Genomic DNA, 14553 nt, shown 5'->3' with positions numbered 1-14553 from the left:
AGTCACGTCACGTAACTCATAATACATTATTTTTCCGCCAATTTCCCAATCAAAATTAACATAATTGATCAAAATCAGGTGTTTTCTCCAGTTATCGGACTATTTTTAAAAATTCTATAAGCAATGAGATCGAAAATATACTAAACTTATATTATAAGATGAGAAATGCAATTTACCCTTATCAAAACCAAAGCAATAATATAAGATAATTTATAGTATTATCTAAATTAAAAGAAAATGAAAGAAATTGTTTTACTTGAGGATAATTACCACAAAAAGTTTTACAGAAACAATTCTCCGGTCCAAATGCTAAAGATAACAATCCAATTCCAAAAACAACTCGGAGAACAAACCCTTTCCCCGCCAGAACTAGGAGTCATACCCACCACATGTCAACCTCTAATAGGTTGAATTACGTCAAGTTTCTTCACCCTTGACATGTATTGGCTGATTTAGATAGCCGTTTCCTAGTTCACCTCGACCACCGCAACGTATATATATAAGAACCCCTTCTCCCCCACCTAAGACAACTATCTATCACACACAACCATTGCTCCACGAAAAAGCAGTAAGCAGACATTATGGGTTTCAAGAATGTGCTTTTCTGCTTTCTTCTTCTCTTTGTCTCAGGTAAGCTTCTCTCAGGATTTTCTCTTTCCGTACAGTTTCATGTACTGTATTCTCAGTAATAATTATATTGTAACAAGGTCGTCGTGTCAATATTTTTAAGGACAGCTTTGAGATTGTCATATAATAATTTTGTTGCTAATATTATCTTCTGAACTTAATTTTTGTGTTTCCTTTTTATATCGAACCACTTTTTGCAGGCATAGCAATAGCTGCACAAGATTCCCAAAACCGGGATCTTGGGACAGTGATCGGTATCGACCTGGGGACGACGTATTCGTGCGTGGGAGTCTACACAAACGGTAAAGTTGAGATCATAGCGAACGACCAAGGGAATCGGATCACTCCATCATGGGTTGCATTCACCAATACAGATCGTTTGATCGGAGAAGCAGCCAAGAATCAAGCAGCCCTCAACCCCGAACGTACTGTTTTCGATGTTAAAAGGCTAATAGGGAGAAAGTGAGTCGAAAATTTAGTTACTAATTACTAGTTGAATTTTTTCGAAATCAAATTTTGATGGCTTGTTTTCGTAGATTTGATGATCCGGATGTCCAGCGGGACATGAAGATGTTGCCTTATCAGGTCGTGGACAAAGACGGGAAGCCTTACGTGCAGGTGAAGACTAAAGATGGAGAAGTTAAGGTCTTTAGTCCTGAGGAAATCAGCGCTATGGTGCTCAGAAAAATGAAGGAAACTGCTGAATCTTACTTGGGAAAGAAAGTTCATGATGCAGTTGTAACTGTTCCAGGTATGCTGCTTTATTCTATTTTATTTGTAAGATAGTCCTTTCTATTTTTAAGATATTAGCCGTAGTGATCCTCCGTCCATATAATAAATAATTTTTTACCTTTTAAAGAATAAAATATATTGGTGTGTCGTTAATCATCGTTTGTTTGTGAGTGTGGATGGCCGTTTTGTTTTATATTAGTGTCTCAAATCCTAATAATTGTGTGATTTTTGGAATTTTAGTATGTGAAATACTGAACATACAATGTGGGCTGTGCAGCTTATTTCAATGATGCGCAGAGACAAGCAACGAAGGATGCCGGTGCAATCGCAGGCCTCAACGTTGTACGTATAATCAACGAGCCCACGGCAGCAGCCATCGCCTATGGCCTGGACAAGGAAGGAGAGGAGAAGAACATACTCGTTTTCGACCTGGGAGGCGGCACATTCGATGTCAGCGTACTGAGCATGGACAATGGGGTGTTTGAGGTTCTTGCCACAAACGGCGACACGCACTTGGGCGGGGAAGATTTTGATCACCGTGTAATGGACTACTTTGTTAAGCTGATCAAGAAGAAGCACAACAAGGACATCAGCCAGGACAAGAAGGCTCTCGGGAAGCTGAGGAAGGAGTGCGAGAGAGCGAAGCGAGCTCTCAGCAGCCAGCATCAGGTTCGCGTTGAGATCGAGTCGTTGTTTGATGGTAAGGATTTCTCGGAGTCTCTGACAAGGGCGAGGTTCGAGGAGTTGAACATGGACTTGTTCAGGAAGACGATGGAGCCCGTGAAGAAGGCGTTGAAGGACGCGAAATTGAAAGTGTCCGACATTCATGAGATTGTGCTCGTCGGGGGCAGCACTCGGATTCCAAAGGTGCGACAGCTGCTTAAGGAGCATTTCGGCGGGAAGGAACCGAACAAGGGTGTGAATCCAGATGAGGCCGTCGCCCATGGAGCTACCATACAAGGGGGAATCATCACTGGGGAAGAAACCAAAGGTACGTCTGCAATAACTTCTGCTTTTGTGGCGGGAATAAATTATAAATCAAAAACACTTTTTTGAATTTATTGCAAAAAACCCTGTAACGAGTGCATTTAGATAATGTCATTTCTTGATAATTAGCATCATAATGTGGTTTTATGAATTGTTTTTGGCATGCAGATGTTCTTGTGCTTGATGTGAATCCCTTGAGTTTGGGCATTGAGACTGTAGGTGGAGTTATGACAAAGCTGATCCCAAGAAATACTGGGATTCCGACCAAGAGATCACAGCTTTTCAGCACTTATCAAGACCAGCAAACCACAGTATCAATCAAGGTATATATATATGTCTGCTGACAAAATTAATGGAGAGGTTTCTTCAACTATAAGTTGTCTGATATTGGTTAATTTACGTTCCTAATACCCAAACTGCATCGAAATTAATGTTTTAGGTATATCAAGGAGAAAGGGCGATGGCGAAAGATTGTCACGAACTCGGACAGTTCGAATTGTCCGGCATTCCACCGGCTCCACGGTATGCTTTTAGCTTTTGACCCAAAGGTGTTTTGTTGGAAATTATAAACAATTCTTTTAAGAAAAGCTTACGAAACACTTAAGATGTTTTAAGAAGCCTATAAACCAATTCCGTGCAGAGGAGTGCCTCAAATCGAAGTTACATTTGAGGTCGACGTAAACGGCATACTACACGTGACGGCGCAAGACAAGGCTGCCAAAAGGTCTAAGTCCATCACCATAACCAACGACAACGGCCGTCTGAGCGAAGAAGAGATCCGTAGAAAGGTGATGGAAGCAGAGGAGTTCGCGGAGGAAGACAAGAAGGCCAAAGAGAGAGTCGAGGCCCGCAACAAGCTGGAGACGTATGTATTTAACATGAAGAGCGCAATCAACGACGACGACAAGCTGGCTAACAAGATTGAGCCTGATGACAAGAAGAAGACTGAAAATGCACTGAGGGATGCAGTGGAGTGGTTGGAAAACAATGAGGAAGCGGACAAGGAAGAACTGGAGGAGAAGATGAGAGAGTTGGAAGCAGTGTGCAGTCCTGTTGTCCGGAAAGCGTACGAGGAAAGTGACACGACTTCTAGTGATGATCATGAAGAAGAAGAGCCCTTTCATGATGAGTTGTGATGAAATACAGAGAGGGTTATATATCAATATTTGTTTCTGTTTTTTTCTTTTTGGTTCTATTCTTCACATTTTTATGTTATTCATAGGGACTTTTTGAGGTTGTTACACTTAAAAACACTTACGGCCCGTTTGGTTGTGTTTTCAATGAGATTTTTTTCACTTTTCACTATTTGGGTAGTTGGGATTTTGTTTGGTCAAGCCATTTTCATTGACAATGCATTCCTATTTTAATTCTCAATTTTTTGAAATTATAGGTCACATAGGTTTGTCATACTTGTCTTATCTTGTCAACATGTCTTTTTTTGTTTCAAATCAATTAAAATTGTTTCAAATGACAAGACTCACTTTGATTATTTTGTAATTTTACATGTTCAATCAATTTGGTCATCTGTCACATCGAAAATACATATATCTATATTCAACATTCTCACACCATATACCTATACTTGAAAATAACTAATCCAAACATATTCTCAATTTTCGCACAAAAACCAATAAAGCATTTCGACACATTTCCAATTGTTGGAAACTGAAAATGAAAATGAAAACACAACCAAACGGGGCTTTGCTTGTTCTATTTTCGGTTAAAACATAGCCAATTTTTACTTATCTAAAGCTCATTAGTCCTACCAATTTTAGATCATTCCAACATTTTATCTTTTTAAAAAAAATTACCCATAATAATAATTTTAATATTTTTTAATTATTTTTTTCCTCTCAATCCACTACTCCATTTATCTGTGTCATGTTCTCCATATTTTTTTACCTCACAAACTTCCTTAATTTTAGTAAATCCTATTAAACTTAATTTTTTCTCTCACCTTCTCCATATATATTTTATTAACAAGCTTTTATATTTTTAATAACTCACAGTTATAATTTTTCTTTCTTTCTTATTTTACCCCACATTTCTTTTTTCTCAGATGCTTCTTTCTTTTTTATCACCTCACTACGTTTTGCTTCTTTTTATTAAAAGCAAATTCTCTTCATTTTTTACTACAATATTTTATATGCCCGGAAATTATAATATTTCTTATAATTAGAGATGGTTCTAATTATGGTCAAACTTGCACTTTTCAAAAGTACAATTTCTTAGTCAAGCTTCCTTCCATCAATTGGCTAGTAGACATCAATTAGTGGGCCGAATTAATATAAAATAAATTCAAAACTCAATGAATTTTAATTAAATTCAATTTAATAAAATCGAACCAATTTGAGCCTAATATGTATTTAATCTAGTTAAATACATAAGCTCAAAACATCTTAATTAATTCATAAATAGAATTTATTAATTAAGATGAGCCCAATTAAGTTAATCTAATAAATTTAATCTTGGGTGATCCATCCAATGATCACCCCCACTTGTAAATGATCCAATTATTTACACTTTTCGAAATTAATTCTTTGTTCTTCCTCAATGATTTGTGTATGACTCTTTAGGTATATCTTTCAGCTAGACTTGGTCTAATGTCCAATACTATCGATCATTAAATCTAATCTAACTAATCGTTCTTGATCAACTACTGATCAAGAAAGCCAACTACCATGGTGGTCGTCTAGCAACGATCCATGACAGTAGAGATTGGGTGAATATCCGTGTGAACATTTAGGCTCCCGAGGCCATACGAGTATGGTTTTTCCGTTTATCGTCTCCTAACCTTAGTCTAGGGCATGAAATTTGGTATCGGCTCCCATCCTGGACTAGACATCTATGCTTTATACTTGAGACCATGTTATACTTAATTGCTCGACCTAAGAACCTCTTTTTTCTATTCGACCAATCACTGTAGCCACAGGTTCATAAGGTGTGAACACATCTCCAAGTGCGTAGGAGATACCTTTGTCATATACTGACAGGGGATGGATCCTCTTCTTGGAACTCACGGTTTTCGCTACATACTTTGACAAGGCTTATAATAATCATGTCTATGATACAATCACCTCTCGCGCAGATCCAAGATACAGTCATCGTATTCACGTGACTGCCATGATTCCTCAAATTTAAGGACTATTCCCGTATTATTGGAGTCGGGAACTCGAGTGATACTGATCAAGCCTCCAAGGCTTCCCTGCAAGTCAGTTTAGCCAGTTGACCACTTTGTCAACTAACCCACTGAAATTGCATAAATATCCAATGTATGTCGCCGATAAAATACGACATTCATTCAATGAATGCAATACTCAATACAAGTCTCAATAGGACTCTCGGTGCCCAGTCTCGAGGTCCTCTTAGAATGTTTTTTAGAGCAACCCTCAAAAGTTGGTTTCATATCCTCCATTTAATGCGCAACCCAACTATATGGGTTATCGAAAATGGTTTGTGGGTCTTTGTTGTAACGTCAAAGCAGTGCTTAACGTAATTTGTAAGCACAACAGACGCATGAATCAAGGATGAATACTTACCATGTGATCGGGATAATATTACTTAAATAAAGATCGCTTGAATAGTTCTGAAAACCACCATTTCAATTGGCTTTTTGGTCACCTATTCTAAAATAATTACACGTAGACCTTCTGTGTTTTGGAAAAATACATCTAGCACCCCTGAGGTTTGCTTTTTTCTATCAAATAAGTTCCTTCGTTAGTCAAAATTCACTAGATTTGTTGATATTAATAAAAAAAAACTAAATAAAAATTGACATTTACCCTCGATTGATTTATTACAAGTCAAATAATTTTTTTTATTAAACGACCCTTATAATGGTGATGATATACCTCCTCACATGCATTTAATGCGCGAAGACGTATGATGATAATTTGATCATAAAGAAATTTATTTGACTTGTAATAAATTAGCAATAAGTCAATCGGGGTAAATATAGATTTTTTTTGTTAATATAAGCAAAATTAGGTGAATTTTGACTAATAGGAACTTGTTTGTTAGATGGAAGCAAATCTCAGGAGTGTTAGATGTAATTTCTCAAATTACATGGAATTTATATATAATTACACAAAACTTCATAAGAAGGCAGCGTAATTATCTCTAGCAAATATAACAGTCTACATATTAGTAATTAATATCTTATGTTTATAACTAACTAATAATTACTATGAAAGAAAAACATGACCCACATATTGATAGGACACGATCCATAACTTTATAGTTATATGGTATCAACTTCGCTGACTAAATTAAGTATCAATTAGAAAAATTACCGGCAGGTTGAAACAGAAAAGTTGAACCTTTAACTACTAATAACTCAGTACAAGGGTGTATGTTTGGACGCTTCCCTTTTCATTTTGTGAAAATGATCAAAATTGTGATGCTGATCCTCCCTTAATATTTGGCTATGTAGTTGGTCACTTTGCTTAACAAAGAATAGGAGATCATGATCTATACATATTATTCCTTGTTTTATGCCATTTTCCTTCTTCATTTGGATATAACATATCTAACAGTAAATGGATGAATAGCAATTTACCCCTGTGATATTAAAAATGAGCACATTACCTCCTATGAAAAAAATATAGTAATTTATCCCCTTATACTTTTTCAAATGAAGCAATTTACCTTCTTATACATTGAGGTAAATTGTTTTATTTTAAAAATCATAAGGGGGTAAATTGTTGTATTTTAAAAATACAGGGAGGTAAATCGCTATTTATTTTTTTATAAGGGGGTAATTTGCTCATTTGTGATATCACAAGGGGGTTGCTTGCATTTTTCGCAAGAGTAAATTACATACATTAGCATTTTCTGAAGTAATCTTAAGTTATAGAAATGTCAAGTTAAGACCCATGAATTCAACACAACCCTTATAATTTTGGATTAGGTTGAGTTTGTTATATTTAGTATGGGTTGCTAAGGGTGGGATTTAAATAATTGCATATAAAACCCCTTGTATTTTCGTATATTTGCAAAAAAACTATCCTGTGTTTTGTATATAGCCTAAAATCCCCTCTGTTTTAAAATTAAGCTCACATCCCACAGTCGTCTAAAAAAGATAACGGTTGAACTTTTTTAATTTTTCCCGTTTTGTCCTTTTGACTGAATAACATGAAATCGACTATTGATTTCTCAAATTTACCTTTTTACTGAGGGACAAAACGAGAGAGAGTTTAACATTGTGTTCAGATTTGTAAAAATAAACATTGACTGTGTTTTATCTTGTCTCGAAAAATACAAAGATAAAAATCCAAACACAGCCTAAGGGTTTTTAGATTTTAGAAGAATCGTGCTAGGTTGTAGAATTTTTGTGAAAATCAACAAAAAAAAATTGATATGTTCATCTAGTTTATTGACGAAGAGAAGGGTGAAGGGTGAACATATTGTTCGCTTCTGGGGTTATTTGTGGCTTGAACAACAGTCAAGGTAATATAGTTTGTAGGATTTTTTTAAATTTTCTCTTTCTTTGTTAGATGATAGTACATACAACTGATTTTGTTAGTTTTTGTTTGTTTTATTTTTCTTTGGAGGCAAAGATTGTTCCTAAGTTTTTGGGAATGATGAAACACTCAAAAAAGGTATGTACACTATAAAACAATTATATTATAGTCACGATTTTTGTAACGATAAATTTAATATTTTGTAATAATTTTTTAATTAATTATAACGACTCTTGTAAAGGATAGTCTTTCGAGATTTTTTTAAGCGTTACAAATATTTGTAATGGCTTATCTTGTGGCCGTTACAACTTGTAGCAGACTTTATACTGTCCGTGGAAGCCGTTACAATACTTGATCAAATGTAGAAAATGAGTCTGGACCTGTTTTTGTAACGGTCAAATTCAATATCATATATGTATAATTAGAACGGCTATTGTAACACAAATAGTTATGAAATTGCTTCAAAGTTGGAACAGTCTTTTTAATTCTCGATGTAGCGGCCTTATTTTATTTTGTAACAATTTTTGTTCCGAGTTTTGTAATATTGTTTTTAGCACATGTTTTAACGGTCTTTGTGGCTCCTGTTGTGAATGTTAGTTTTAGTCTTGTACCAGTCTTTGCCACTATTTTTATCCTACTTTAATAACAATTTTTTAAACGCCCTTTTAAAAATTGATAACTCTCTTTTACACGATGTTTGGAACTGCTTTTGTAGTTATATGATATTAATTCCTAATCAAAAAATCGTTAAAACAGTCCTTACAAAATTAAAATATTTTTATATTATTTATTTCTATTTAATTTATTTTAATATTTTTTTTTATAAAAATAAATTATTGAATCTTTTGTTATATATAGCTTAATTTATTAAATGTGAAATATTATATAAAAAAACATATAATATAGCAATAAAATAAAAACAATTTAATTAACAACATAAAAATATTGTTTAAATATTGTATTTTTCAAATAAAAAAATCTTAATCTAAATTAGCTCCTTGTCGGCAACGTCTATACCATCGTCCTCGAGTGCTGGGGGATCAACTGGATGCTAGGACGGTTGGGACAGTAGAGGGGCGGGCCAGGTGGTCATTATCCGCTACATCCACTCCTCGAGCCTCGCGACCTGATCATCAAGGTCGGGGCCTGGCAGTTGTGGTGGCAAGGGCGATGGAGAAGTGGATGAGCTGGGTTGTGATAGTCCAGTAATTGTGTGGTGGGCCTCAGAGTCAAGATCGAGTACTCAGCCCCTCTTCCGTCCTCCTACTGCTAAACCACAATTGTTGCTTGGTCAAGGCCACTGATCCTTGAGCGGATAATGGAGGATGTTGATCACTATGTGGTTAGATCAGACATTCCTCCATCATCCTCATGAATAGCTCCTACGAATAGATTATTTATTCAAAAATTAAATTATAACATAATTATTGTGACCTCCGCTGCCCACGGGGTGCTCCATTAGCCGTCTATTTTTCTCTTTTTATAGCACTTCTCCAATGCCTCCATCTGCTTGACAAGACGTTCGAGTTGTGCCTCATGTTCAAAAAATATTTAAAAAAATAATTAGTAAATTAACAAATTAAATTAATTTAATACTACAGTTTAAAATACTTACCATCTTACGCTTGTAGGCCCCAAAGGAGGACGACCCCCTGCAGTAGACGGTAGCTGCTGCCGTCAGGTCGGCTGCCCGATTGGCCTTATTTTTGGCCGATTGTGATCGAAAATATGGGTTAGCCTAGTACTCCAAGAGCTGCCGTCAGATCTCCTCAGCCAGTCACAACGGTCAAACCCATTGATTTCAGACATCAACGAACCGCTTTCATAGGAACTAACCCACCTACGCCTTAACGACTTTGAACATAGACTCGTCATCACAGTTCCACCAGTAAAAAAAACTGTAAATTCAAAACTAAAAGTATTAGATAAAAATAAATATTCACATTTCAAAATAAATACTTACTATTCTTACCTTTAAATTATTATGCCAGAAAAGCTGGTGCTTCTGTGGAATCTGCAAAACGAACCCCTAGGGATACAAACAATGACAGCGGATTGTAGCATTGATCGCTCTGTGAAAATCTTGGTTCGACCTGAAAAAATTATAGAAATATTATACACAATAAAAGAGCAACGAAATTTTAATTATATAATTTAATTTATTTTTCATACGTTATCTCGCATCCCCAAGGCTAATATAATGGAGGGAATACTGCGGTGGCAATGGTGGCGCTGGTGGTGGTGGTGGTGGTGTTGGATCCCACGGCTTGTGATGCTGCTGTGGCGGGATCTGCAGCCGTTGTCGGCGGCATGGATGCAGGCTCCGATAGTGGGGGTGCATCCGCATCAACGGTGAGAGGAGGATAGGGAGTGCCCCAGACATGACCTCGTCCCTGAAGAGGCGAAGCACTGATAGTCATGGATCTATAATTTAAAAAATATTAATATTAAAAATTATTAGTTGTATTTTATTATTTATAAACATTATGTTTTTTTTAATTTTAAATTTTCTAAAATTTTCATTGAAGTCCAAAAATTTCCTAAAAGTTTGCTATAAAGTCCGTTATTTTTCTAAAAATTGCATTAAAGTCTAAAACTTTTCAAATTTGTATTAAAGACCAAAATTTTCTAAAAATTGCATTAAATTCTATGATTTTCCTAAACTCCATAATTTTTCTAATATTTGTGTTAAAGTCCATTACTTTGATAAAATTTGCATTAAAGTCCAAACATTTCTTAAAAATTGCTATAAAGTCCAAATTTTTCTAAAATTTCATTAAAGTTCAAAAGTTTCATAAAAGTTTGCTATAAAGTCCATTATTTTGCTAAAAATTGCTATAAAGTCCAAATTCTCCTAAAAATTGCATTAAAATCCAAAATTTTCTAAAAATTGCTATATAGTCCAAATTTTCCTAAAAATTGCATTAAAGTCTAAATTTTTCTAAAAGTTTGCTATGAAGTCTATTATTTTCCTAAAAATTGCTATAAAGTCCACATTCTCCTAAAAATTGCATTAAGGTCCAAATTTTCCTAAAAATTACTATATAATCCGAATTCTCCTAAAATTGCACTAAGGTCCAAAAAATTTACAGAAAAAATATAATTAATTACAGAAAATACCAAATAATTAGAAAAGTGCAAAAAAAATGGAAATTACATAAAATTTCAGAAAATTACGGAAAATTTCATAAAATTATAGAAAATCACATAAAATTCTTATATAGTCCAAATTTTCCTAAAAATTGCATTAAAGTCTAAATTTTTCTAAAAGTTTGCTCTGAAGTCTATTATTTTCCTAAAAATTGCTATAAAGTCCACATTCTCCTAAAAATTGCATTAAGGTCCAAATTTTTCTGAAAATTACTATATAATCCGAATTCTGCTAAAATTGCACTAAGGTCCAAAAAATTTACAGAAAAATATAATAAATTACAGAAATTACCAAATAATTAGAAAAGTGCAAAAAAATATGGAAAATTACATAAAATTTCAGAAAATTACGGAAAATTTCATAAAATTACAGAAAATCACATAAAATTCTTATATAGTCCAAATTTTCCTAAATATTGCATTAAAGTCTAAATTTTTCAAAAAGTTTGCTATGAAGTCTATTATTTTCCTAAAAATTGCTATAAAGTCCACATTCTCCTAAAAATTGCATTAAGGTCCAAGTTTTCCTGAAAATTACTATATAATCCGAATTCTCCTAAAATTGCACTAAGGTCCAAAAAATTTTACAGAAAAAATATAATTAATTACAGAAATTACCAAATAATTAGAAAAGTGCAAAAAAATATGGAAAATTACATAAAATTTCAGAAAATTACGGAAAATTTCATAAAATTACAGAAAATCACATAAAATTATAAAAAAAAATGGTGGAGATTACAAGATTTTCCAGAAAAGTACTGCAAATTACAAAACAATTACAGAATCTTTTTTAAAAAATTACAAAATTACAGAAAATTAGTTTCCTAAATTATGAATAAATTACAGATTTTTTTGAAATTACAGAAATTACAAAAAAATTACAGATTTTTTTCAAAAAGAATCGCAGAAATTATTTTAAGAAATGAATTTTTTTAAATTTGCAAAGATTATTTTGAGAAATTTTCCGATTTTTTTTTTCAGACACAGTTCATTACAGAAAATTACATAAAATTTACAAAAAATATAGAAATAAGCAATAATATATGCAGAGAATATAAAAAAGAAATTCTAATATTTTTAGCTATAGAAATTTTAATTACAGAAAACACATTTTAATAGTTTTCAGAAAATTTAAAAAAGTACAAAAAAATCAATAAAAACCAAAAAAAAACTATTCTAAACAATTTTAGTTACTAACATGGTATTATTAAGCAGAAATGCTAGTAATTTTATTTAATCATAATTTAAGTGCAGAAAATACTTTTTAATTCATATTTAAAGAAAAATTCCATAAAAATGGCGTACATACATTCAGAAATATTTCTCCAAAAAAATACATTCATATTTAACACTTAAAAAAATTACCAACTTGGTGTGGGTGAATGAAGGCAAATGAGTGGTGGTGGCGAACGGCAGCGGCTTCAACCGACTTAGGGGAATGGTAGCAAATGAAAGGGGAGATTTGGGATGGGTGGGGATTTGGGTTGGGTAGAGAGAGAGGTGGTGGTGCTGACGGTGGTGGCGGGAAATGGGGATGATGGTGGTGGGGCAGATTGCTGGAAACGGGGGGAGGAGAGAGAGAGGGAGGAAGACGATGAGTTAAGTACCATTTATGGCAAAAAGAAATTTAAAATCTAAAAAATTTTCAATATGTAGGACCAAAATACTATTTTAAAAAATTAAAAAATATATATATAAAATGACCTAAGTTACGACAACAAAAATACATTTAAACCATTAAATACTTTATCATTTATAAAGTTACAAATACACTCCCTGAGGGGTTGTCAATGTATTTAACAAACGGATTGTACTTGTAAAATTTGGCCCTAAATAGAGGGTATACTTGTAGTAACAAATACAATTTCAGGGTGTATTTGTAATTTTATATAGAGTATTTGTATAATTAGATCCAACTTCAAAGATATCAATGTAATTTACTCGTATATACTATAGGCATAAACACAAATATGGCATTTGATTCCAGCAACACATTTTGTGATTAGATATATGATTCAAGATTTTGGGCTTGGGATGTTGCCTTGATGTATACTGCACATTTTCCTGATCAATATTATAATGTTGATCTCCGTTAACATTTGACAATGTAGTTAATCCCTTTTGCACAAGCTGGGCATACCCTCACTAGTGATATTTTAAGCTTTGAAGGTAAGTGTAAGCCCCTTTATGCAACATTAGCTGTTGGTGCGGCAAGCATGCGCATCACTGCATGTTTTCATATTTATCAGAGTTGCATAGTGAGTTGTGTGTGCAAGTCTAAGCGTTCCTTGTATTCTTGTTTAGTGATTAATGCAAGGTTAGGTTAATTCTTATAAATGATTATGCATTATTTATGTTTACTATTGATCTGCGCATGTTTGTATTGTTGGCTTGTTAAATTTATTTCAGAACTATATCAAACATGGATGCTTGTGAGATTGAACGAAAGGCTAAATGATAGCGGACAGAACCATGCAACAAATGGATGAAAAATTACTAGACGTTGAAACCCCTGTGACAATTGGTATCAAAACTAGGTTGCTCTTGGTTATGTGGATTTTGGCTATGGAAAACCAGACTTCATTCAAACATCGTGTTGCTGAATTAGCGACTCAAATCCAACGGATTACGAAATTGCTTGGGCAACCCTCGGATTCCTTACTTGTGGTGCTGTTTCCACGGGTTTAGATCTTGCACTTTATTTGTGAAGCTTAGTTGAAGGTCATATAACTTCTGTGGTTGAGGATGTGAGCATCCTCATTGATGTTGTTGACATGAAACTCGATGGCATGAAGACTAAGGTGAATCTCTTGAAATGTGTTATGGACAGGGAGGATGACCGTGTTCCCTCGTCCAAGGTAAAGGTTCTAGATCCGTAGCCCTTTGGAGGTGCTTATAATGCCAAAGAGCTTGAGAATTTATTGTAGGATGTGAAAACATATTTCCAGGCGGTTCGCGTTCCGGATGCTGAGAAGTTGCCAATCACTACTATGTATTTGACGGGTGATGCGGAACTCTGGTGGCGTATGCATTTCTTTGACGATGCTAGTGCAAACTGTGACAAGATCGAGACATGAGATGTATTAAAGAAGGAATTGAAAGATCAGTTCCTACCTTGCAATACATCTTGGCTTGCAAGGGAGTCCCTTAGAAAGGTGAAATATTAGGATACTGTGAGAGATCATGTGAAGCAATTTAGTTCGCTGATGCTTGATGTCTGAGATATGCTCGAGGACGCCAAATTGTTCAATTTCCTATCAGGATTGCAAGCTTGGGCTTAGATGGAGTTAAGGGATCAGGGCGTTAAGGACTTGCCTTTTTGATTGCTACGCAGACCAATTAGTGGATTAAGAATCACTAGCGGTGTTGATACAGATAAGAAGAAGGAAAAGTCTTGAAGGGATAATAAAGAAAATTTAGCAAGGTGGGTAAAGATGGAAAGTTCAAGAACAAGAAAAATAAGGAGGTGATAGGAATCGGGTAACAAGGATATCGCCCAACCTGTTGTAGATAGGAAGAAGAAATATTGTTAACTCTGTAATAGTGACCATCGCACGCGAGACTGTCCCAAGCATGGGAAATTGAGCACTCTAAT

The 14553-nt window shown here is 34.4% G+C and overlaps 1 protein-coding gene across 1 annotated transcript; it reads left to right on the top strand.

Annotated features, from left to right (window-relative positions):
• On the top strand, nt 543-3824 carry LOC105172378 (luminal-binding protein 5). Its single transcript, XM_011093771.2, has 7 exons — nt 543-630; nt 828-1089; nt 1164-1378; nt 1637-2350; nt 2515-2669; nt 2786-2868; nt 2987-3824. The coding sequence occupies exons 1-7, from the start codon at nt 582-584 to the stop codon at nt 3480-3482; spliced, it is 1974 nt and encodes a 657-aa protein (XP_011092073.1). The 5' UTR covers nt 543-581; the 3' UTR covers nt 3483-3824.

Source organism: Sesamum indicum, linkage group LG10, assembly GCF_000512975.1.
Source record: "Sesamum indicum cultivar Zhongzhi No. 13 linkage group LG10, S_indicum_v1.0, whole genome shotgun sequence".
Classification (NCBI taxonomy): domain Eukaryota; kingdom Viridiplantae; phylum Streptophyta; class Magnoliopsida; order Lamiales; family Pedaliaceae; genus Sesamum; species Sesamum indicum.
Note: the sequence above shows the minus strand (reverse complement) of the source record. Positions and strands in the feature narration are given on the sequence as shown.

Coding starts and splice junctions, on each gene's coding strand:
- LOC105172378 (XM_011093771.2), top strand. CDS start 582: ATGGGTTTCAAGAATGTGCTTTTCTGCTTTCTTCTTCTCTTTGTCTCA. Junction 1,379..1,636: donor TGCAGTTGTAACTGTTCCAG/GTATGCTGCTTT, acceptor TGGGCTGTGCAG/CTTATTTCAATGATGCGCAG. Junction 2,351..2,514: donor CACTGGGGAAGAAACCAAAG/GTACGTCTGCAA, acceptor TTTGGCATGCAG/ATGTTCTTGTGCTTGATGTG.